Source organism: Stigmatopora nigra, chromosome 6, assembly GCF_051989575.1.
Source record: "Stigmatopora nigra isolate UIUO_SnigA chromosome 6, RoL_Snig_1.1, whole genome shotgun sequence".
Lineage (NCBI taxonomy): Eukaryota > Metazoa > Chordata > Actinopteri > Syngnathiformes > Syngnathidae > Stigmatopora > Stigmatopora nigra.
In genome coordinates, this window is record NC_135513.1 from 4479104 (window position 1) to 4503535 (window position 24432).

At 38.7% G+C, this 24432-nt stretch overlaps 4 protein-coding genes and 1 non-coding gene across 6 annotated transcripts; 3 read left to right on the forward strand and 2 right to left on the reverse strand.

The window, feature by feature from the left end:
* Nucleotides 1-2087: 2087 nt before the first annotated feature.
* ndufaf5 (NADH:ubiquinone oxidoreductase complex assembly factor 5) lies at nucleotides 2088-5160 on the forward strand. Of its 2 annotated transcripts, XM_077719408.1 has the most exons (11): nucleotides 2088-2395; nucleotides 2915-2955; nucleotides 3026-3089; nucleotides 3399-3446; nucleotides 3539-3642; nucleotides 3721-3760; nucleotides 3838-4035; nucleotides 4117-4177; nucleotides 4297-4380; nucleotides 4530-4612; nucleotides 4731-5160. In XM_077719408.1, exons 1-11 carry the CDS (start codon nucleotides 2198-2200, stop codon nucleotides 4794-4796), a joined length of 987 nt encoding a protein of 328 aa, XP_077575534.1. In that variant the 5' UTR covers nucleotides 2088-2197; the 3' UTR covers nucleotides 4797-5160. The 2 variants fall into 2 exon arrangements, with proteins under 2 accessions (XP_077575534.1, XP_077575535.1); XM_077719409.1 differs by lacking the exons at nucleotides 2088-2395; nucleotides 2915-2955 and having other exon boundaries at nucleotides 3023-3084.
* A 377-nt stretch (nucleotides 5161-5537) lies between these two features.
* On the forward strand, nucleotides 5538-9755 carry LOC144198410 (dynein regulatory complex subunit 4-like). The gene is made up of 12 exons (XM_077719407.1): nucleotides 5538-5666; nucleotides 5802-5906; nucleotides 6114-6311; nucleotides 6393-6599; nucleotides 6739-6793; nucleotides 6937-7142; nucleotides 7359-7526; nucleotides 7608-7694; nucleotides 8107-8310; nucleotides 8387-8452; nucleotides 8663-8817; nucleotides 8947-9755. The coding sequence occupies exons 1-11, from the start codon at nucleotides 5664-5666 to the stop codon at nucleotides 8768-8770; spliced, it is 1407 nt and encodes a 468-aa protein (XP_077575533.1). The 5' UTR covers nucleotides 5538-5663; the 3' UTR covers nucleotides 8771-8817; nucleotides 8947-9755.
* On the reverse strand, nucleotides 9415-11879 carry ndnl2 (necdin-like 2). The gene is made up of 10 exons (XM_077719410.1): nucleotides 11519-11879; nucleotides 11339-11449; nucleotides 11212-11275; nucleotides 10987-11066; nucleotides 10812-10906; nucleotides 10672-10748; nucleotides 10553-10595; nucleotides 10427-10489; nucleotides 9907-10021; nucleotides 9415-9829 (listed from the first exon to the last, which is right to left on the reverse strand). Exons 1-10 carry the CDS (start codon nucleotides 11567-11569, stop codon nucleotides 9743-9745), a joined length of 786 nt encoding a protein of 261 aa, XP_077575536.1. The 5' UTR covers nucleotides 11570-11879; the 3' UTR covers nucleotides 9415-9742.
* LOC144198784 (small nucleolar RNA SNORA11) lies at nucleotides 10135-10227 on the reverse strand. The gene has a single exon (XR_013326783.1). It is a non-coding gene; the product is annotated as a small nucleolar RNA SNORA11 (small nucleolar RNA).
* A 74-nt stretch (nucleotides 11880-11953) lies between the features above and the next one.
* Nucleotides 11954-23404, forward strand: cygb2 (cytoglobin 2). Its single transcript, XM_077719781.1, has 4 exons — nucleotides 11954-12066; nucleotides 14842-15148; nucleotides 18176-18407; nucleotides 20003-23404. Exons 2-4 carry the CDS (start codon nucleotides 14958-14960, stop codon nucleotides 20165-20167), a joined length of 588 nt encoding a protein of 195 aa, XP_077575907.1. The 5' UTR covers nucleotides 11954-12066; nucleotides 14842-14957; the 3' UTR covers nucleotides 20168-23404.
* The last annotated feature ends 1028 nt before the right edge of the window (nucleotides 23405-24432 follow it).

A 24432-nucleotide genomic window follows, 5' to 3' on the forward strand; every position in this document is an offset into this window, starting at 1 on the left:
TATAAACTGATATACCTTGTAGATGGATTGGAGTTAAATTCAATTAGGATATGTTTGAGTTTTCCAGCCTGTTTTTTTTTTTACCTTGATTTCTATAAGGCTACTGTAATAAAAAAAGGGAAGGTGCTATTGTAAAAAAATGACACATTTGAATTATAATCCTCATAAAAATCGAATTTAAGAGATTACTTTTCCACAAATAAAATATAACAGCTCAAAAATATTTTATTAAACAACGTCAATGAAGATTTCAGCAAAAAAAGGTTTATTGCGATTATGACACCAGTTTATCGTTATATAACATTCTATCATTATATCAGATGCGCCTTTTTTGCCGAATGCAGACGGCGACGCAAAACAGCAGGGGGCATTCCACGAGTTTAAATGGGTTCAAAAACCTATCATATAAAGGCTCAAGCTCTCTATATATGCATTTTTTTCTCCCTTTCATGAGCCTAACGCCGATTCCTACCAGAATACTTGTAAAATATCTAATTAGCACCTCTATTTAAATGGAGTTCTTTATGTCAAATATTGTTGCGCGTTTCCATCCCATAAACGCACGGCCTAATTAGATTTTGCTCATCATTATTTTGACTCAAATACCACGTTGAACTTAATTAGAAAATGCCATTAAAGTCTTACTTGCATTGAGACAAATGCAGAAATACCCGATTTAGAGAAGATGCCCAATTTGTGAAAAACACTATTAATATAATATGAATAGTGGATAATTTATTATATTTGGGAATATTTACCAGTTGGAGCAAATCAGGGAGCTGCTGAGTGGGTTTTTCTCTATGCATACAGTCCTGTGAGAATAAGAGCCTTAGTGTTCGCATGTATAATATGTTGGTGACGGGATGGGAAATGTGTTTTCACTCAGAGCGCACATCGAGAGTTTGGTAACACATGGAATGCTAGATATGATGTATATACAAGGTTAGATGTTAATGCAAGGTCGGGGATGGAGATCAGTTGACTGCCATCTTGCACCAGGCAACTTCTCAGAAGGTCTTTATTCTCAAAGACCTCAAGTGAGAGTTTTTTTTCTTGTTAGAATATTCTTATATCGGATTTATAGTTTACGGTTTGATTTTAAAATGTACCTTTTGGACATGGGAGTGATTTAGGAGGGATGTGGAACATGTTTCCATTTTTTTCCATTTATTTAGTTATTTTCGGAACCACCTTTTCCTCATTAGGGTCGCAGAGGGTGCTGTATACTATCCCAGCTGACTTTGGGCCAGAGGGAGGGGACATACTGATTTGGTGGTTAGCCAATTGCAGGGCACGAGGAGATGGACAACCGTTTAGACTCGCTCTCATACCTAGGAAATTTAGAGTGTCAAATTAGCCAGCCATGCAGGTTCTGGGAATGTGGGAGTACCCAGAGAAAACCTACACACAGGTGTGGACCAATCTGAACTTGACCTCATGATTCTGAGGTCGACGCGTTAACCACTCAGCTGCTGGGGCGCCCAATCTTTTTTAAGTATGCAATAGATTTACTAAATCTCAGAATTTTTATTTTTTTATAAAACAAGCTTTTTGAAAATGGGTTGAACGTTGGGCAATCGATAGTCAGTTCCGTTTATGTTATTGCTGTCGAATGCACCCGACGTAAAAGGGCCAAAAAGTGATAACGCTGGGACCCCCACGACCCTTGTGAGGATAAGCAGTTCAGAAAATGAATGAATGAACAATGCTTCATAAATCACTTTTAGTGTGTGCTTATCAGAGCTGATTAAGTAGAGCGTACCAAGAAAATATACTTTCTAAACAATCTAATGAAACAAAGAGTGGTTGAAGAACATCATTTTATTTACAATGTATTTACAATTGAAACCTCAAAACATGACATTTTAAAAAATATATGTATATTACGTCATTTATGTGGTTTTTTTTTAGCTGTATTTACAAGTTATATTTTGTTAAAAGACTCAAGTGCCTCCTGCAAATCCACGTCTGGGTCAGAACCCGGACGCAATCTGCCATTGAAGATATCACACATATAAAGCTAGATGTCTACAGATTGATTTTCCCATCCATTTCAAAGGGTTAGCACTGACTCAGAATGGTGGTCAAGTGAAGACGCCTGTCACTTTTGGCTCACAGCTGCACCTGACATCTAAGCATGATATTTTTGTGATATCTATGGTCTGGTCCCCCGCCGGTGCGGACTTCTAAGGTTGAAATGAGCGGCGGGCGACTGTTGTGTACTCTTTTGCGGTCATCGGACACACGATGCCGGGTGCGGGCACCCCGCAGGATGCTGTCTTGGTCCGCTGGCGGCGGAACTCCGAACGTGTTCGACAGAAATATGAAGAAAAAACAGAAGGAGTGGGCTGGTTCAGGTTATGAAACCCGGAAGTACGACTACCTCAGGGACGAAGTGAGTGGACGGACCAAAGTTACTCATATTGGATAATAGATCAGTTAATTACCTTTATGATTTCATTCATTCTCTGAAGTGCTTATGCTCACATGGGTTGCGAGGGGTGCTGGAGGACACCCCAGGTAACCATGGACACCCTGAATCCAGCCAATCGCAGGGCACAGGGAGATGGACAACCAATCCTGTCCTGAATTAGTGTAATGAAAACATATAGTTTAAAAAAAAAACAACTCCTGCGTGAAAGGATTACTATTTTTACCCTCACAGATGAGCATGCAAACTCCACACAGGTGGACCGACCTGGACATGAACCCGGTACCCAAAGCTGTGAGGCAGATGATGTAAACACTCCCACACTGGGCCACTGTTCACTTAAATATACCTTAAAAATTTAATGAATGGGGGAAAAAAAAATTTTCAATGCATTTCAAACATTCCTTTATCCTAGTTAACAAAATAATGCACTATACTTTGATGCAACAATTTGTGTTTGTGTGTGTGTGTGTGTGTGTGCAGGTTGGCAGTCGATTGGCAGACCGTGTATATGACGTGGCCAGGTGACTTTCTGATGTCTGAAAATGTCATCCACATTCCCCTCCTGTGCTTCATGTCGTGATTGTCTTTCAGGACATTTCCTCTGGCTTTAGAGATTGGTGCTGGACGAGGTCATATTGCTCAACATTTAAGTAAGGTATATTACAAATTCATTATTTAATCACACTCCAGTCATATTCTTAACTGTACATTGACCAAACTCCACATTCTTGCTAACTATTCTTCCAATATGTGCTCATCCGATGAATTCTGGGTTAATGTTTTATTATTTTGCTAATGTCCCCCTTTATTTCACCCTGTTAAATGAATTTCCTCATTGTGGGATCACTTTTGTTCATAGTATGCCACGTTAGTTACTATATTTGAAATAGATTTGAGTATTAGTAATTTAGCTCATTTGTCCATTATGTCCCTGTCATTGGTTTGATTGCCTCTTGTTGTTTAGGACGTGGTGGAGCGTTTATTTTTGACGGACATCTCTGAAAAAACCCTGGTATGCCATCATCAATGCCACCCTTACTGTACATGTGGGCAGAAAACCTGTATTTTGTTTGACATGTCGCTTCTCACAACTTTTGCCACAAGAGACAGAATGTCGGCGGTGAAATGAAGTGTCACGTGCTTGTGGCCGACGAGGAGTTTCTTCCCCTACAGGAAAACACGTTTGATTTGGTTCTCAGTAGCATGAGGTGAAAAGCCGACGTCGTCACTTGGAATAAGTGCAATTGCTTTGCTAACATGTACCTGTGCTTTTTGCATCCTCACAGTTTGCATTGGACCAACGACCTGCCCGCTGCGCTAAGACAGGTTAGCAGTGGCATGACCATTTTATCTGTTCAACCAATAACCTTTAGGATGATCATTTAAATGATTTTCTGTTCTAGATCCATCACGTCTTGAAGCCAGACGGGGTATTCATCGGCGCCATGGCTGGCGGAGACACTCTGTACGAGCTGCGCTGCTCGCTGCAGCTGGCCGAGACGGAGCGAGAGGGAGGATTCTCACCACACATTTCACCCTTCACTGCTGTAACAGATGTGGGAAATCTACTCGGACAGGCTGGATTCAACATGCTCACCGTGGTATATAGTGAGAAGCTTGCCGTGTCTTGTGAGTTCAAGCTTTGACAATCCATCATGACGTATGTGCATTTGTGGTTTAAGGATGTCGATGAGGTGCAAGTCAACTATCCAGGCATCATGGAGGTGATGGTGGATTTGCAAGGTGAGGATTGGACTTCTGATCATCACAGTCAAAATAATTGTCTGTCCGTAACATTCACGTGTTTGCACTGTTGTGGAAAAAAAGTGGTGACACTATTACTAATGTGTTTTTTTTTTTAGGTATGGGTGAGAGCAACTGTGCTTGGAACCGAAGATCAATGTTGCACCGAGACACCATTTTGGCAGCAGGAGCTGTTTATAAAGGTGTGTTCTTCTTTCTTAAGATATAAGTTTAATTTGTCCCAGTGTTGGGCTCCAAGACTTATCTCCAAAATAAAAATTCATTCTTTTTATAACACAGCAAAACTTACTGCATTGTCATTGGTAGCTCATACTTAATGTGTTTGTGTCAGAAATGTACGGGAACGAGGATGGTTCTGTTCCTGCCACCTTTGACATCCTCTACATGATTGGCTGGAAACCACACCACTCTCAGGTGAAACGCCATTGCAGAAAATCTCAAGAGAACATTTGACAAATTCACTTCTAAAAATAATTGAATTTATTCAATATGAAAGTATTCATCTTAATTTGGCTTGTTTTCTTTTGTACAGGCCAAAGCAGCCAAAAGAGGCTCAGCAACAGTCTCCTTTGGGGATTTGTCCAAAATAAACAAGTGAACCACACCACTAAGATATGCTATAAATGTATTCAACATGTGCATTAAAAATGACTAGAGCTTAAAGGACAAGATGTTTTGATGGGTTGGATATAACTTGAATACACAGTAGGTCTTCAGATTCAGACAAGTGATGGCCAGCCTTGTTCAGGTGTGTTTTAATTCTTCCACTTGTTTTGTAATACCACTTTGGGATTCCTGTAGAGTCCGATGGAACTTAGACATGATAATGTCTAAACTCCCTTTTCAACCGTATTTATTTCAAACAATGGTATCCTTTTGTTTTGATTGTGCAGCTCGTTCAGACATTATACTGAATAAGGAATATAAAGTATGTCTATATAAATATGAATTTACTTTGTCAACATGACTTATGATATTTATCCAGCTTTTACATACATTTATTCAAAGTGAATGTGAAAAAAACCAAAACAACCAGTCACACTTTCTTTCTGCAAACGAGTTAACAATTTCACTTCAGTCGACACAAAACTTTTCTCCCTTTAATGAGTAAGTGACTGTTTTTGATCACATAAAAAAAGTATATATATATATATATGATGCAAAGGACAAGGTGAAATGGAAAAAAATAAACTTCTTACAGCCCAGAAAAAAAAACACTCATTATAAAAGCTTTTTTCCTTAATATTTAACTCGGTGAGTTAAATGAGTCCTCCGTTAGGGTTGAAAAAGAAAAAAAAAACGTAATTTGTGCATTAAGGAGTTTAAAAAAAATACGTCCCGTATCCAGGTCACGTGATGCTGTTGCCATGACAGCGATTAGCTTTGGGTAGGCCACTAAAGTTGTATTCGTTTTCGTATCCATTACGTCGTCACTGACACTTGCTCGTCGTTTTATCATTTAGTCATGGTAAGTACATTTTTATTTTTACTGTCACATCTAACGATCGCTGACGTAGTTCAGCTTTTGAGAGCTCCCGAGCTAGTTGTCGCTTAGTTGCTCTCATTTCATTAATCGTCTTTGTTTGTGTCCCCACGTGTTTAGTCCCCCAAAAGTCAAAATGTCTCCAGGAAGAAGAAGATCACCAAAGGAAAAGCGTCGGGAGGAGCTGTGGACGTTCATTCCACTGACGAAATGTCCAAAGATCAGGTAGCTCAGGTGTTAGCAATAGCCTCAATTTGTAGCTCAAACAAACTTGACATCATTCTCACTTCTAGGCCGCTACAATGCATTCTAGCGCCCACCAGATAGTTAACATCAATGATTAATGCCCTATCACTTCTCACAAATGAGTGGGACAGAGTAGTGTTAACGTTTTTTAATAACAAAAGGCTGTGTGTGGGTTTGTTTGGGTAGTTGGAGGAACACATCATTCGCCTGCGAGAGGAACTTGAACGCGAGCGAGAAGAGAAGAGTTTCTTCCAACTGGAGCGGGACAAGATCCAAAACTTCTGGAAGGTCAGCGAGCGCCACCTAGAGGACACCCAGGCGCAACTCAGGAACAGAAATCGGGAGAAGGATGAGGCGGACAGAAGGCACATCGTGGAGATCAATGTGAGCTCATACATAGACCTGAGATAGATATGAAAGATGTGAAAATCATGTATAATCAATTCTGATGCTGCTGTTTTGCAGGTGTATAAGCAGAAGTTGAAGCATGTCCTGTCAGAGCAACACACCGCCGTGGTGGAGAAGAAGATAGAAAGTAGCACGGCGGCCTGGCTGGCACGTAGACAGCACACGGATGCGGAGATCCGTCTGCGCAGGCACAGTCAAAATGTACAGGCGGATGCTCGTGAAAAGAAGCTCAACAGCCATAAGTGCATCCAGGAGCTAAAACTGGTACTTTCTATGCATTAACACATGAGAACGTCCAATTCATTTGAACAGTGACCACTGGCAGTCCCTCTAGTTTGAATAGATCAGATTTTAATCATTTCAATGGTGGGCAATGAGTTAAAAATGGTCTGGTGGTCCACAGAAGCATCAAGTGGAGCTGATGGAGCACCGCAACAATTATGACAAGAGAATATCAGGTCAGTTTGAGCAAGCACAAAATCTCTGTGTAAATATTGACATTATTGAAGAAGTAATATGTAAAAAAAAAAAAGCTATATACATTAAAATGGCCATTAATATTTGAATTGGATCATTTCAATTCTCATTTTTTATCTTGCAGAGGTAGAGGCCAAGTACAGTCAAAAGATGGAACAAATGCGACGGACCGAGAGCGAGAAGACGGCGGCGGCAATTTTGTCATTAGAGGAAAAGATGAGCGAGCATTTGAAGTTGTTGACGGAAGAGCAGCACAAAAAATTTCGAGCAGCTGAAGAATTCTTCACCACCACACAGAGCAAACTCAGCGATGACACAAGAAGGCTTAAGGTCACAAAACACACAATTTGAACAGATTATTTCATTCAACAGCCCTGATACAAAAAAATAAGCTCTAAGGATCAATTTTTTTTTCAAAATATGTTTAACAATGGTAGTGTACACACCCCTAACAACAACAACAGAAGCTTCGATTTGATAGGCCTTTATAAGTAATAGTAATAATTGAAATATATGTGGAAGTGAAAGTTTTATGAACTTGTGCAGGAGGAGGCATCAGAGACCAAAAAGTTCCACGCACGTGTCAACGGTCGCCTTGAGGAAGCAGAACAGCACAACAGACACCTGTCCGTTTCCCTGGAGGAGTCCAAGCGGAAGCTTCCGGACCTCCAACGACAGCTGGAAGGACACAGACGGGCGCGTTCCCAACAAGCGGTACTGGCAATTTGCGTTCTATTCTTTTGGCTGCTTTTCATTCATTTTTACTGTTGCACATTTTGTGGGTATCCCTTCCAGGACAGTGCCGCCCGTGTCAAAAAACTGGAAGAGCAGCTGGAGGACGTCCTTTTGGAACGAGATGTCCTCCTTGCTACCTTTGCACAGGTAATATTCATCAACCAGGTTCAAACACTGTTGGCACTGTAGAAATTATTTCTATTTATTTACACATATTCACATGTTTTATTGTCGTTTTGCAACCTTAAGTGTTGGTCCCATTTAGTAAACAAAATGTATAGCATATTTGAGTATAACGCGCACTCAATACATTTTTTTCCCACTTTTTCTCAGCTCATACCAAAGATTGCACGGGTATTACTAACTGGTAAATGCTAAACAAATATTGTCCTGAAACAAAACATTTATTCGCAACATATGGTATTTAAACCTGGTAAAACAAACTACCAGTATGAATGATTTGTGTATAACGCGCCCTTGGACTTTGCTTCAGTTTTTGGGTACTTAGGAATTTACCCCCCATCACAGTAGCATTCTAACCCGTTCCACCTTACCACAGGTGGAGGAAGAACGTGACGCGCTGCTGAGCAAGCAGACAGAGGTTCTTTTAGAGGTCCAGCAGAGGAGCAATATGAAGGAAATGATGCTAGACCGCAGGATAGCACTATTGAGTCAATCCGTAGACAGGAAAGAGGCTCAGCTCAACGCCACACTCGCCGACCTACAACCCCACCACGACAACCCTGCAGCCGACAGACTGCAGGTATGGTTATGGGCATCATGGGGTCGGTGATGTCATCACCGATGTTGTTTTTTTTTTTTTTTTTCCGGGTTTGTAGGATGCACTGGAGTCCAAGAAAAAGACTATCAGGGGACTGAAGGAGGAACTGGACCGGCAGTGTCAGGTCAGATTACCACCCCTGTGAAACTAGGTGTAAATCTAGCTTAATTCATTAACTTTCACTGACAGTGATAGAGGTTTTCTTTGGCCCAAGCAATTCATTTATTAATGTTGATGTCCATTGGAGTGTCCCATTAACACATTTGTCATGTGAGTCAGTGTGTTTTTGTGTGACAATCTTAAAGTAAAGCATTTTCTTTGGCCTTTCCTCCAGGAGTACACCAACTTGGTGGAGAGGTGCCGTAACGGTCTACACGAGCTCAGCGTCCCCTCCTATGAGTTTCCGCTTCAAGATGCTGGGCTTGTCCTCAATGCAAAATGACCACCAGCTGCTCAAACACATACACTAACCCGCATAAATAATTCAAAGTAAGGGAAACAAAGATACGTTACTACCAGAAAAAGTGATTACTACTGTCACCATTTACTGTTGCCCAAGAATATTATTTTTTTAACCTTTCCATGCATACATTTTAATTTTGTTTTTTACCCTTACAGGGCACCATTTTAAAGCAGTGGCTGCTATTGACTCCATCAGACGTCCAATCCATTTTGACTGGAAAGAGGCAAATGCATGACATTTATTCACTCCCACCCCAACTCAGGTCCCTGGAGGTAATGAACAAAATGTGCTGTCAGAACTCAACACACTTATCATACATGACTTTTCACATCATGCTATTGTACCATATTAGAATTCTTAGCAATTGCACAACTTGTACTTAAAGCAATGGAAATACCTCTGATAAAGGGGCATGCAAGTGTGGTTCTCGAGGGGGCTTTGCATGACATTTCCCCATGTTTGTTTTTTAAGTTTGCAAATGGCAGTGTGGAGAAAATGTTTAAACAGGAGAAAAAATTATACTTCAGGCAAGTATAGCCGTTGTGAGAAAAGAATAGCATCATCATGTTAGATGTGTACAGAGCATAAACTCTGACACATTTGTATCAGTTTAAAGTTGTCTAAAAATGTATCCTTTGTAGTTTCTAAGCATCTTGAGAAATTATTTGGGAGGATAGTATACACTGTATTTGGGTTCTGACAGCCCAAATTGAGGGAGACTAAATTATATTAAAGATAGAGCATTTGAACTTAAAATACTTTTCTGTTTTAATACAAAATTTTAAAGCTCAGTGCAAATGTCAGTTTAAAGAGCAAATTTACAGATTGTAAAATGTAAAAAAAAAAAAAAAAAGTGAAACACTGAAATCCATATTTAAAATAAAAGCACATAGCAATACAACTGTATTGTCTGGACAAACAAATGGTAACATGCAAATTAAAATGCAATCTTTAGCTTTCTGAACTTGGTTGAGTATCTTGAGTGTTGTGAGCTTCTTTGTATTGATGCTTCCAACTTTGAGGGTCCCTGTTATGAAGCTGACAAAAAAAGACAATTCATCAGTCTCAATTCGAATATTCACTCACTAGATAAGAAAAACAGTTTGGTTACTTACTTCTGCCACAAATTGGAGCATTTTGGCCTTCGACACTTCCAATTTGGCACGTGGCCCCCAGAGGAAATTGTGTTCAATTGGGTCGGAGTGAGGTATACGTACATAATCCAGGTACCTGATTACAAATATAAATAATGGAATATTAAAAAGGATATAAAGTTTTGCTATTGAGCCATGTTAATTTAAAAACAAGTGTGGGGCGCATAAGCACCTGCAGACATGATGACTACATGTCGGCATAAGCACGCTCCTCAGATTGCTATTTGGTGTGGTATAAACCAGAAACTATGGTCTTAGAGAAACTGGCTCTGAACACACCAGTGATTAACCTATAAATAAAAACAAGATACTTTCTAATATGGAAACTATTACAAATATTTTGGGGAAAAAAATATTTCGCAGACAGTCATTTATTGTAAATTTAATAATAGGATTAAAATCCCACACAAAAAAATTGAAGATGACACTATGAAAGTCATCATCTCTTTCTACTTTTGTCATTTTAAAGCAAGATTATTACCTTTGGCGTACAAACTCAATGATGACCAACTTTTTGACGTCGCCAAAATCTTCATGTTCTTTCCTGCAAATACACCGGTCATCAAAACAGAGAAAATCCAGTTTTAGAAAATCATGAAAAGCTTACATGGAGTCCATGCAGAGTTTCTCTAGTACATTCCATATCAGCGCTGTGGGCAAAAAACAAGACCTATTCAAATAGTCTTTTAGTGGAGAACTAAAGTCTCAACTGGCATGGTTACTCACATTCTTTGACCACACCCTGCTTCATGAAGATGATACTCAGGACGGCAAAAAGTAATCCCGTCTTCGAATTGGCTGTGCTATGTTAACCGGGACAGATAGATAAGACTCTCGGACAGAAAATGCGTGCGTATAAGACTCACCCCAAAGATGGGCATTCAGCAATTGGCTCCAGTTTATTGAGGAGGATGTATGATTGATTCTTAGGGTCAATACTAACCAATGAGAAGCCAAAAACCTGAAGAGAAAAGAGTTTCAATTTCCAGCTTCAGATGTATACAGTCCCCACCAATAGTTAGCACACATTTAAAAACAAACCTGTTCAAAAGTGTGTGCAGCTCGCTTCATAATCTCAGGGTAGACATTTTGGTATTCTTTGATAACATGTCTTATTATGTCTGGAAAAAAAACATCACCTAACATGACCACTTTTACAAAGGCATTTAAGATTGTATTTACTTTTCTTCATAAATCTTTACTAGCCTTTAACATTATCATTGAAAATCCAATACTAGTACCATTTACCATGCCATCAGGGCTTACCTGGTCGTCGAATAGGGATCTTCTTCTGGTCCTTCACCAGAATGTACTGCACCACCTCAGCCGTCTGGGGCCAAAGAGGATCAGTTTGTATGACATTTTGTTTAAATTTGCTGTTTGTGTTTGGTACCTTTTGCTCAATCTGTTTGGGTGATAGCTTCTCCAGGCCTCTCTGAACTTGAGATGTGCTCGGCTGAGTGAATGCTTTATCTTCGTCATCGGTGTTGTGGCCAAGAGGACGCTGTTGGTGTACGTATATGAAACTTACTTTGGCATAGGCAAGTTAATTTATAATATGTTACATACATACTTTCACCTGTGATGACATCTGGGTGTTTGACAATCTCTTTTTCTGCGACATGTTGATACAAACCGAACAAAAAGGTACCTGAATACGAAGAATTTAGACCAGAATAGATTTAACAGACTTGTTGTTAGCTCAACCAGCTAACATTAGCCCACTATCTACCCGTCTTAACCAAAAAGATGAACAGAATTTAATCCTTACACTAAAGCTTAATTTTAAATATATACAGGCGAATAAAAATACGTAAATTACAAAATTCTTGCTTTAGCATTAAAAGAGGTAACAGTTAGACGACGGAAAATTTGGATCGCGCCAGTAAGTAAATAAATAGATCACGTCCTAGTGCGAATCTGATTGGCTGCAGGATTTAAAGGTATCGTATATACAAAACTAGATTTCCCAATGCTCGATAGGAAGAAACGAGGACAAGTGTCTTTACTTCTCGGCCATTTTGCGTCAGATACGCGTGTGGAAAGAACGCAATCAATGCAGCTTGCACCTTGAAACCACAGGCTGATCGGTGTGCAAACATCTTTTCTCATAAAGATCAGGTATGTAGTAAATTAACTGCATCTCAAAAACGTATTTTAATATCCATCCCGAACTATAGACATGCTAATGAAGTTAGTTTTAAACCAAATGGTTTGTAAAACTAAAAAAATCAGATGTTGGAACAAAAACATCAATTTTCTTTCTCTTCTTTATGAAAACCTCTGTTATGTGCATTTATTTTCACATAAAAAGCTGTGCATTATCCCATCTCCCATCAGCTGTAAAGATGGAACACATTTCATGAGTTGAACTCTACTAAATTGTCTTAGTTTGGATGAAAATAACATTACTATGCAAAGACAGACACTAGAGGGCAACAAAACCACATGGTATGTCGATGGCATGGGCTATAATAGCAGGGGTTAATGGAGAGAGGGCTAATATTTATCTCAGTGCCTTCACAAACTCTCCAGGTAAATTGATTTGTAAACATAAAAAATGATGGCAGCCATGTGCTTAAGTGGGATATTTTGTCGTTTACATTAGATTCATTTAAAAAAAATCTTCACAGTCTATCAAAGTCTGAGTGACACTTGCTCCATCAATTTTCTTTTTCATTTTTTCCCCTGATGAGTGTCAGGAGGAATAACAGCCTTTGAAAGCTGCCATTTTGTAAAACGCTGTGACTGATCCCTCTCCATCATCTCTGGTTGCCTCTAATATGTCATTAGTGGAACCCTCCACCATTCTTTTCTTCCTTTAGTTGAGACAAGAGCTTATTATGCATCTTGAGTTTTCTTTTCCTGCACAAATAAGACAAACCCCTAACCCTACCCCAAAGATCATGACCAATCAATACTGTCATTCACCGCGTAAGCCTAAAAATTCCTCTGTAGATCAGAATGTCTTATAAAATATCATGTGTTCCACCACTGCCTGGTACTATTCTAAAATAAATTTGAGAGGGTTTTGGGAGATTATGTTACACCGGCTTTTATTTATGTGAAGTTAATAGCTAATTTCACAATGAGTGACACTGTGTAACTACAGCTGTCAAAACGTCAAACGTCTGTCGACGTGGTGCCATGTTTGGATCATTTTATTTAATGATAAAGGAATAAATCAGCAAGCCTCACCCATAGCCAAAATCTTGATTTGACAAAATGATGTGCCGGCCTGTGATTGGCTGACGACCAGTCTACCCCGCTTCCTGTCCATCGTTGACAAGTTGTTAATTGAATAAAAATGGACAACAAATTGCACTCTAAATGTGCTAATTTGATGACATGGCAAATTGTGAGCATTTTTTTTACTAAAATTTTGAGATGATTTTTTTCTCTCCTCCAGGCTAGATCCAAAGGAGAATTAAATGATTTAATCTCCTTCCTAGATGTGCATGACCACTCCATAAAATTAAAATCCCAAGTCACTGCTCAAACTGCTGATTGAACACCACGTTCTCACTTTTAAGAAGGCAGGCAGTTTTACAAAATGGACTGTTTAATTTTCTTTATCGAAAGGGATAAGACCCCTTGAGGGATGACCTAGCTACTTAAATGAATGGTATCTTAACATAGGAGTTTTGAGTTCCTGCTTGACTTTTGGGTGTTTGCAGTTACTGCTTGAATTAATTCATAAGGTGTCGCTTACCCTCACAGTTTGAGGATGCTTGAAAGGTTCTCAGCAGGATTGGGCTCAGGGCAGTACTGGCGTCATACCATCATTTTTATCTTCGTTTACGTCATAGCAATGATATTTGCTGCATTAGACTGCATACCTGTAAGCTTATACGTTTTTTTTTCTCCTAATTTTATAGGTTTTTTGATCATTGTCGTATTAGAACTTTGTACAGGATTTTTTTTAAGTATGTTTTTTTTGTAAGACCGAGTCGTCTCAGTAACTGGTCATAGACGAAAACGTCACATCCACCTTTTCAATATATAAATATAGCGCGTCAGCAAGCAATGTACCCAGACAGTCAAGCTGTCAGTGTCATACAGCGACATCTACAGAATCTTGACTTTAGTGCATATTGATTGGGCACCCCATCCATTTGGGAGAAAATTTTAGACTTGTGCACCCTATGTGAGTAAATATGTGCTAAGTTGCATTTGTATGTTTTTTTTATTGCTAAATAAGGGGAATTGCAATCATTAATAAGGAGCACAATTGATTGACAGGTATAAAACTGATCAGTGCAGACTTCTCTGCAAGCTCTAGAAGAAAAATGCAGTAGAGGGTGGTTGTTGGACGGCCCTAATAATCAAAAGAAGAAAAAAAAATACAATATCAAAAAGTTGATTGGTGCATTGGTAATTTTTTTTAACATAACAGTCAGTCCAGTTGTTAAGTTTTTTTTTTTTTTTGCAGCAAAACACTGTTGGACATTTTTTTTAAGAGTTCTCATTTGAAATTTCTAGACTTTTCATACGTGCGCCCCGACAGACAGATGGGGAGACATTAAGGTCGTCATCTCCCACCCTCTCGCTCTCTCCCTCACTCACTGCGCTCCTCTCTCTTATTGTCCCCACCCTTCACTCATTCCATCAGGTTCCCTCACACATGTTCAGCCTGTGTGAGAGGATGAGACAGAGCGAGGATAAGTATGACAGGGAACAGCATCAGCATCCCTCTTAAGGCTCCCCCATCATGAAAGAGGCTATCAAGAGTTAGATGAAAAATTGAGAAAGAACTTTTTGGAAGGTGCAGGAAGAATAACAAAAGACAACAAGGAGACTTTGATTAGATTTTTGGGACATTATTGCTGTCTTTCGTCCTTCCCCCCTCACCGCCTTGTCCTTTTCCCCCCCGTTTCCCTCCTCTTCTCATCCTAGTTGTTCTCCCAGCTCCCGCCGTGGGGTCTCAGCTCTCCGTCTCCCTCCCCCCTTCCCTTGCCCCCTACCTCCCGCGGGCCCTGCTTGGAGCTTCCAGGCTGCTGCGCCGCAGGAGGATGTCGCGCAGGGAATCTCCACCGCCGCCCTCGCCTGAGCAACTGCTCGTAGTGAGGAGGCGGGAAGTGAACAGCGACGACCGTCCGGAGCGCACCGAACCGCTGTCCGATGTCGAGAGGGAGATCATCCAGGACACTTGGGGTCATATTTACAAGAATTGTGACGATGTGGGGGTGTCGGTGCTCATAAGGTGAGTTTTACCCTTGTAGGTTAACTTATGTTTTATTGCTACTTGTTCATTAAGATGCACAAAGTCAAAAGATGCTAATCTGGGATTGTTCACAATTGCCTGGAAATATTCCTTGTTTTGGTATAGTGAATTTATTATAGTCAACTCAATGGCAGTTTCATGACTCTTTTTTAAAATAATCTTCAATAATTTTCTTGAGGACAGGTCAACATTTTGTTTTGTTGGTCTATTGCACACTGAGAAAAAAGGGATTTTTTTTAAGGGAAGGAAAGTGACCCCAAAGAGTCATGGGAGTGAGTCAAACTGATTTTCGGGTGACAGAATCCTTGTGTGTGTGTGTGTGTGTGTGTGTGTGTTTGTTCGTTCTAATGTTGGATTATCTGACAGTGACAGAAATACGTTTTGGCACTCTCCACTAGCATGTCTTTTCTTTCATTCTTTTCTCTATGGCTAACGCATTTTTATCACCCTTGCAATATATAATTTAAAAGACAGTCATTTATCTTCACTTCATATTCTCAATTAGTTGTGAGGAACATTAAAATCAATTTAGCAGATTACATACTGTGTAATTAGGATTGACATACTGTAGGCTGGTTTTTTAAGTGATTCATTTATCTATTCCTACTTCATTAAGACATTGGTGCTTTTGATGGTGATAAAGTTGCAATCCATTTTAAATGGGATGCCTGTCAGCATTCATTCATTGCCAAGCTCTTACATTTAAAGAGGATTGGACGCCTATCATTGTCAATGGCAGTGACAGACCCACATGTTGGCCAAAACATAGGTTTGTTTAAATTAAAATGACAAAATTGTCCTCCTAAAATAGCCTGATAACACCCATGTTGGGCACTAGTTCACTATGTAAGGGACAAATATTAAATAGTGTAATTATCAAACACTGGCTAACAATTCATTGCTTACCTAATAACAACCTGAGGCTGATGGGTGCATCCCTATGTTATTGTTCAAAGGCTGAACTATCAGCACAAAGCAGTCATTGCGTGCACACAGCATCTGGTCACTTGCATGTTGCTGCATCTGCTTGGATGCCCAGAATGGAGAGACCGTGGCAGCAGTAAATGTAATTGCACCACTGAATAAGATCTCCTTAGGCAACAGTAATGCATGTGGGGCACTAGATGCTAACTAGAAGAACATTAACAAAACTGGATATCAAAGTTGTAGTTACTGTTAACGAATGTAATATCTTACTACAGTTAGTTAAATCCATGTCTTTCTTCGTAGTGAGCCTATTAAGCCCCTTGAACTTATTTTGTCCATCTCTTTTGTAATAGCTATCAACTTATACGTTTTTTCCATGTGCTTTATATATTTTTTGATCATTTCAAATTGTGTACGCCATACAACAAATTTGGAGGGATTTTTTTAAGTATGTTTTTTTGTAAAACCGATCTCGTTTTACCCATTTGGTCTCAAATCCGGATCGTCTCAGTCTATGGTAGCAGATGAAAACGTCATCATCGACTGCTTATAGTATTATTGCCTTTTCGCAATATACATATGCATATAGCGTGTCAGCAAGCAATGTACCCAGACAGTCGAGCTCTCAGCGTCACACAGCGACATCTACAAAATCTTGAACTTAGTGCACTAACTGATTGGCCACCCCGTCCACTTTGGAGAACATTTTAGACTTTTAAGTGCGCCTATGTTTTTATCATTAATAAGAGTAACAATTGGCCCAAGTTGATAGGTATGTATTTTGTGTACAGACACCGCTAGGTTGGAATAAAAGGATTGTATATAATCCTTTGCTTTATTGAACCTGTATGCTCTTGGCTTGATAGCTCACAACAATGTTTTTTTCATTTCAATAAAAGCCTCCACTGCATATATATGATGCTTTTGTCTAAGTCGAGAGGACATTGCATTGTTATTGTTCCAAAATAAAACACTCCGTTTCAGGTCTGCCTGCTTGTCATCTTAGCAACCGTAGGTAAGGTGGGCGGAGCATTCGCAAAAGGTCAATTTAGAGTCTGCTCTTGTTAGATAGGACCTACTAGTCAAATTTTAGTGCCTTTTTTGTTTTTTTAAATCATCTTTCCTGCAGTCTCTAGTTTTGACATTGTTCAGATGCCGTAACTCACAACCTTTTGGATTTCGCAATCAACCCAAGGTTGTTTACCATGCGCTAAATCATTATAAAACTCCTTGTTTTATTCGAGCATGATTACCAAGCGCTGATAATTTTCCCCATTTGATTTTAATGGGTTCATTTGAATGCAGAGACAGGAACAAGAATCTGTTTAAGTCTCTCATAAGGGCAAAATGTTACCCATTTGGTTTCAGTATTACAAAGTATTCAAGAATTGGAATGTATAGAATCAAATGTTAACCTGGTGTTATTGACCAAGTGTTTGATTCATCTTGAATGGGCGTTTTTTAGATGGAATTTTAAATTCTTTTTAGAGCCACAGAGTAAAAAAGGAAATTAAAAGTGAGACTATAAAACACACCATTCATTGTACATTAGTACGGTAATTTAATTTGACAGTGATTGGAAATGCCAATCATGGCCAGAGGTATACAGACAAGATTTAAATGAGGTTAGAAAAGTAAGTTAATAGTACAAAAACAAACATTTGACAGAACTGTTTGGCCATTTTGCAACTTCAATGATGACAATTAAATGACTTTATCATTAGCAGTTTATGTTCATTTAGAACTTACAAAGACTTGTGAGTACTACAATATGCCAAGCAATTGCTTGTAAGAGGTGCTAAACATTCCCAAGTTTCTGCATTTCACTTTAAAATTGTACCAGATCATGCATTTAAATGCCATATTATTGGGATTCGAATGTAACTTTGAATTCCAATTGGACTTTTTCCTTTTTAATTAGATTTGGATGAATACTGTAGCTGTAAATGGGTTAATTAGTAATCAGTACATTGTGGAAAAAGGTGTGAAGCAGCGCAACTCGGGGGAAAGCTGGTGTTTCCACTAAATAATTGACATAAACAAAGTGAATAATGTTGTTTTGTGTTCATTTTTTTCCAGGTTCTTTGTGAACTTCCCATCTGCCAAACAGTATTTCAGCCAGTTTCAAGACATGGAGGACCCCGAGGAGATGGAGAAAAGCTTCCAGCTTCGACACCACGCCCGGAGGGTGATGAATGCCATTAATACTGTGGTGGAAAACCTCAATGACCCTGAGAAAGTGTCATCAGTTTTAGCTCTGGTGGGCAAAGCTCATGCTATCAAGCATAAAGTGGAACCCATGTATTTTAAGGTATGGATGAGTTTATGGTTATCATTTTTCAACAACAAAATGCCACATCTTGATTTGAACTAGTTGAGTTCACAGTCTGAGATGGCCCTTGTTATCTTTAAAAATATATAAATTTAATTCTTATGCGGAACTGTGGCAGTTATGGATTAAGAATAGGGTATAATCAATTTGTGTCACACAAGTGGACGTAAAGACAAATTAGACTGACTGCCATGCAAAATGCTTGCATACTTACTCATCAAAAAATAGACTAAGCTTTCCATATACAATGGAAGGCACTTCACCCTTCCTGTCTTTTGATTTATTATTATATCATCATTTTTCGAACTACAGCTGCATGGATAACACATTTGATATTCAACCCTGTCTATCACAATTATGATTGACAGTTAAAAATACAGACAAAAATCAGCAATCAGGCCCAGCAATTATCTTTAAGATTTACACGAAGATCCAAAATTGGGCTATTGAAGAATATAAAAAATATATAAATTCATAATGATCAAACATTAAGAGTATGCAGCTGTGTTTGTTCATTCTCTTATTTTTTCTTAATTACAAGTAAGGATTCAAGCCTTTTACTGCATCTAAATAATGTCTGCTGCAGATTTACACGAGTGTATTACATCATCTGTTTCATGAGCTTTTATGCATATATAGCCCACGTCTTCACTTGTGTGTTTTGTACTTTCTAGCATTGGATTCTCATTCCCTTTGTACTCCCTGTCCAGCCTGTACTTGCATGATTCGGCCTCACAGACACTTTCAATTCTCACCTGTCTCGCCCACCTTTCTGCAACAGTAAATTGGGTTGATTTTCCCCTTTGGCTCAACTCCTACCTCATCTAATAATCCTATTATCTGGATTGCCTCGTTTGATTCTCTGTTCATGTTACAGTTACTCATATTTTGCTGTATTTCAACCTATTCAAACCCAAACGATGATGTTTACCCTTCAGTTCTGGGCAGATTATCAACTACCATATCTGCAAAGGCATGTTTTTTGATTCGGTTAGTTTATGAGATAGATAACAATTGTAGTTACTTTACTTTTTCACAATTCCTAGTTCCCTTTGCGTGCCTTTTTTTTCATGTTCCTTTTAGGGTACTTACAGCAAACCTGTCAACCTCGGCCAATTGCTCCACTTATTAATAATTGCTATTCCTCTCATTAAGCAATAATGAACTGTACATATGCAACGCGGCATGCATTTACTCAGATAGGGCGCACTTAAACCTACCTTATGTATTCATTAAGTTCAAGTTTCTGTAGATGTTGTAAGATGCTGACAGCTTCATTTTCTGGGTACATTGCTTGCTGATGCGCTATATTTAGATAGTGAAAAGGCGGATCGTTCCGGATTACAGTCGAAACTGCTTAAACGAGATCGGTTTTACAAAAAAATTACTTTTTAAAATGTTTTTTCCCAAACAAAAGTTATTATATGGCGTACACAATTGGAAATGATCAAAAAACGTATAAAATACGGAAAACGTATAAGTCGACAAATATCTTACAGGTCACAGTAGCAAGAAAACACACAAATTGATACACAGTCATGGAATTTTTCTGACATTTGCGTATCAAATTGCAGATCCTGAGCGGGGTCATGCTGGAGGTGTTGTCTGAAGATTTCCCAGAATGCTTCACAGCAGAAGTTCAGATGGTGTGGACCAAACTCATGGGTGCTGTATACTGGCACGTAACGGGGGCCTATACAGATGTGGGATGGCTTCAGGTTTCCAGTTCGGCCGTGTGAGGATTTTGGGGAGGGACGTTTGCTATAGGAAAATGATGTGCAACTATTTTAACACATTGTTTAAAATCTAATTACGAGGACATGGTTTTATTGGCGTGGATGATGATGATGATGATGGCGCTGGTGATGCAAAAACATTGCATTTTTAGTGAAATTTTGGTGCTGGGCTTTATTGCAGTTTTATGGTAACATTTTCTCGATAATCCCAAACAATGAAGGCAGGGCACATCTGCACTAATGACCTTTAAGCCAAAGTAACTGATGGCTGGGTGTTTGTTTCTTCTTCTTTTTTAGCCCACCATGAAGTACACTAATTAGCTTGTCAAATAGCACCGCCTACCAGACTAGGGAAGCAAAAGCTAAAAAAGAAAAAGTACACAAGTAAGGGCCTCATTCCAATTTATTGCCCATGTTATAGTACTTTTTTTTTAAAAACTTAGACCAGTAGGTTGAGCTCTTTTCGCACTCCAATTTTTGTACATAGTATTAAAAATACATCTCTCCAAATCGGGTTGATATTTTAATTTTTTATTTCATTTTTTTGCGCCATTTTAGTCAAAATTTAAAATGGTTAGCATTTAGAATAGTGGTCCTGTTCGTGACCAGATTTGTTCATCTGACTAGCTATTGATTGTACATTAAAAGTCAAATCAAAGTTAATATATTAGCAGAGAAAATTTATTCTCACGAAATAGTACACAGAAAGCTTCCTGCCAAAATCATTTAGACTGTTGTAAAGCCCTTTTAAAAAAGGATGTAAAATCCATCAAATCAATATTATATCAATGACCAGGAAGAAACAAGATTGACATTTTTAAAAGTTATTCTTTTTAACCAATCATCATGCATAATATTATCTAAAATTTTATTCCAGTGGAAATTTTAGAAGAGAGATGAATCCTCCAATTGCAAGTCATAAGGGATAAGAAATGATTTCACGCCACGATGGTAGGACGGATTTAACTATCGAAGCCCTAAGCTTTGGGACCATGGAATTGCTGACTGTTAATCGTTTTTTTTTTTTTACTATTTCTTTCCAAGAATCGTCCGATTCAATGAGCTGTGCTCCTCGTTTTCTCAATATCGATACACTATACGCTCTAGATATCTTGTTAAAACATTGTCGTTTCTTCAAGTGTATTGCGTGCAAATGTACATGTACTAATCTTATGCCTTTGTAATTCACTTCCACACTGTTTCTACACTGAAAAAGAAATTTCACTCTGCAAAGTGCTATACATTTCCTGCACTCTGTTCAGACAAACACACTGACACTCGGAAAGCGAGATGGAAAATGTCTACAGGTGGGTACAGTCAGTAACTACACATCCACCTTTCACAGACAGTCTATTCTTATGCTAATATTTACAAGCATGTCACTTAGTTTACCTCATCAGAGAGACATACCGTATTAAAAGCTCCATTAAGGGCTTTAAAAAACTCATATGGAGGTCTGAGAAACAGAAAGCGTCTTCTAACAAGACGTTGGTTTGATCGTAATTAAAAAGGCAATCAAATTTAAGTAATTCAGTCCAGGTTAAACATCATTTCGGTATGTAGGATTTTCAATTGAAGTTTTAAAGGTTCACTTTTGTAAAATTGCGTTAACTCCCTAACCTGTTTGCCTGGTGATCAAATTTAGTTTGTTCTGCCAGGATTTTCTGTCATCATATGAGGCCGCATGGGATGTCTTTACTCAAATGTAATTGGTCAATATTCCCCATCGCTATTGTAAAGGCTATCATGGCATAAAAAAATATTTTTATCGTTATGGACCTCTGTGGGAACAGTGTGTCTCGTGTTAATAGTTTTGTACGCTGCCATTTCTAGTTCCTACCTCTATTCAATTCCCAACCATACGCTGCAAATCTGTTTAGGATGGACATTTGATCCAATCTTGAGCTTGTGTCTGCTCCTGATGTCCTGTTTCTCCCATCCAACCATCGTTGGCATCAGCATCTGGCATTTAGGAGTCAACGAGTCTACGCTCTGTCTCAATTGCCCATTCGTCTGCTTAACGTTCCATTGCCTCAGTCACCATTATACTCGCAGAGAGCTAACAAAATGAAAATTAACTGCCATCCCTCTTGCAATTCCATTCAATCTTTCAAAAGAATTCAACAAGAGTCTTTTAAAACTACAGGTGAAATTTTAAGACCCTACACTTTGCCCAATATTCTGCCAGAATTCCTGGAAGAACTATCTTGTGTCATGTGAATAATTTGTCCGTTCTTTCAGATGTAAATTGTGAGTTTACACACAGATCCCGGGTGAGAAGGCCTTGTTTTCAGTTCCTGCTGCAATTCATACCAGAGATGTTCTGCAGATTGAGGTCAGAATTCTTCATGTCAGGGCTTTGGCTGGTTGTTTAGAGGTACTCACGTCTTCCGAAACGACCCGCGAGTGTACGAACAAGTGTAGCCGCGGATGTACCATATTTTCATGACTATAAGGCGCACTTAAAATCTTAAATTTTCTCCAAAATAGACAGGGCGCCTTATAATCCAGTGTGCTTTATATATGGGAAAAAATTAAAATCATTGTCATTCATTGAGGGTGCAACTTATAATGCAGTGCGCCTTATAGTCGTGAAAATACGGTAGGTGAACCTTACTGGTCTTTACAGTCCTGACCTCAACCCAATAGAGCACATTTGGCATTATGACAAATGAATACTTTAGGGTGGGAATGTGTTTTCAAAATTGAGCCTTTTAAACGTTTAAACTTGAAATATTCAATATCCTGTTTTCGTGACCGGTGATATTGGCGTCTTAGCACACACCCACTGGCTAACAAACTGAATAACAGATCCGTTTCCACATTCTTATACATACACAGTTGTGATCATGGATTAAATGAGTTGCCTCGGACATGTCCACGCATGCCAAGTATGCCGCAGCTTTTAATCTAATATACACTTGGGAAAAAAGTACTTATATATCTAATAATCTTGTAGGGATTCACTGCATATAGTACTGTATGTGAAACCTATATGTTTTGTTGGGAATTGTTCAAAGTGGAGACTTGATTATATTTTTCTAAATATATATCCAGATAACGATTTGATTTGTCTGAATGCATACTATTTGATCATGTCATTGTATATCACGTTATTGATGGGAACAAGTGCAGTGGCTTTGTCGTGTTTCAAGCATGTTTGCACACATCTCAACACAAACTTGTACCTCTGTAGACGTGGTGAACAAGAAAATGGTCAATAAAATGCACTTGAACATTTTACTGTCTTGTTTTCAGCATCAGAAAAAAAGAGAAACTACACTGTGGGTCCATGTAGATGACAAGAATTTGCAGGCTAAGAATTAAAATCACCATTTTGGAAAGTGTAGTTGAGAACTGTGATCAAAAAGTGTTGCCAAGAGACCTTAAAAGATGATACAAATTGGGATCAAATGAGGTGTTGTGCCTTTTTGAAATAAGGAGCGCTATACATTCCTAATGAAAGATTAATGGTTGCCTGATTGCCACTTGAGACTGCAAGTGGGAGGTCCAGCGGGAGGTTCACACAGAGAGGAATACTTTTTCAAATTGTTCCCTTCACATACTTGAGCTTGAGGCATTTATTTCAAGGTTTTATTCAGTTTTAATGATGTCTTTGCTCAAGTTGTTCCAAATTGGATGCCACTATTTTCAATAGTACAACTAACTTAGTATATTTCAAATGATAATGATTTATCCTCCAAATTTTAGCACGATAGAAGAAGAAAAAAAGCAACGATCCCAGTATGCTGCATAAAAAAAATCCCCCAAAACTACAATTTTCATAAAATATTTAGTCTTGATGGAATTTAGGGTTGATTCAACACTTTTATACATCAGAATAAAATTCTTTCTTTTGAATAAAACATATTTTATTTCATCATTTAGGTCAAATAGGCTCAAGCACCCCCTGCGACCTATCATGAGGATGGATGGATTTATGGAGTGACATGAAGAGGTGAGACAGGTAAATAGCAATCCAGTATTCAGAAAATAGAACAATTTACCAATCAAGGTTTCCATTAGGCGTGTCACTTGAGAATACGCTACTAAACTGTTGCCCTGGCAACATATTTCCCCTCATCTGATATTGTAATTCCAGGGAAGGAAAAGGGATCATCATACCACATTGTTTAGAACAAACCCAGTCTTACTCATGAGAAAAAAATGAAACAATTAGTAAGTAAATAACCTGTTAACTTTTAGAAAGGCTCCACCCACAGACACATTGTAAACACTGGCTTTGCTAACGGCGCTCTCAATTAAAT

What these genes read in the sequence shown, in the direction of transcription:
- ndufaf5 (XM_077719408.1), top strand. Translation starts at nt 2,198, where the DNA reads ATGAGCGGCGGGCGACTGTTGTGTACTCTTTTGCGGTCATCGGACACA. An exon ending in ACATCTCTGAAAAAACCCTG is followed by an intron (nt 3,447 to 3,538) that starts GTATGCCATCAT and finishes TTTTGCCACAAG; the next exon opens with AGACAGAATGTCGGCGGTGA. An exon ending in TGCCCGCTGCGCTAAGACAG is followed by an intron (nt 3,761 to 3,837) that starts GTTAGCAGTGGC and finishes TTTCTGTTCTAG; the next exon opens with ATCCATCACGTCTTGAAGCC.
- LOC144198410 (XM_077719407.1), top strand. An exon ending in TTATGACAAGAGAATATCAG is followed by an intron (nt 6,794 to 6,936) that starts GTCAGTTTGAGC and finishes TTTATCTTGCAG; the next exon opens with AGGTAGAGGCCAAGTACAGT. An exon ending in TCCTTGCTACCTTTGCACAG is followed by an intron (nt 7,695 to 8,106) that starts GTAATATTCATC and finishes ACCTTACCACAG; the next exon opens with GTGGAGGAAGAACGTGACGC.
- cygb2 (XM_077719781.1), top strand. Translation starts at nt 14,958, where the DNA reads ATGTCGCGCAGGGAATCTCCACCGCCGCCCTCGCCTGAGCAACTGCTC. An exon ending in GGGGTGTCGGTGCTCATAAG is followed by an intron (nt 15,149 to 18,175) that starts GTGAGTTTTACC and finishes ATTTTTTTCCAG; the next exon opens with GTTCTTTGTGAACTTCCCAT. An exon ending in TGGAACCCATGTATTTTAAG is followed by an intron (nt 18,408 to 20,002) that starts GTATGGATGAGT and finishes ATCAAATTGCAG; the next exon opens with ATCCTGAGCGGGGTCATGCT.
- ndnl2 (XM_077719410.1), bottom strand. Translation starts at nt 11,569, where the DNA reads ATGTCGCAGAAAAAGAGATTGTCAAACACCCAGATGTCATCACAGGTG. An exon ending in GATCCCTATTCGACGACCAG is followed by an intron (nt 11,067 to 11,211) that starts GTAAGCCCTGAT and finishes TTTTTTTTCCAG; the next exon opens with ACATAATAAGACATGTTATC. An exon ending in GCAGGGTGTGGTCAAAGAAT is followed by an intron (nt 10,596 to 10,671) that starts GTGAGTAACCAT and finishes TTTTGCCCACAG; the next exon opens with CGCTGATATGGAATGTACTA.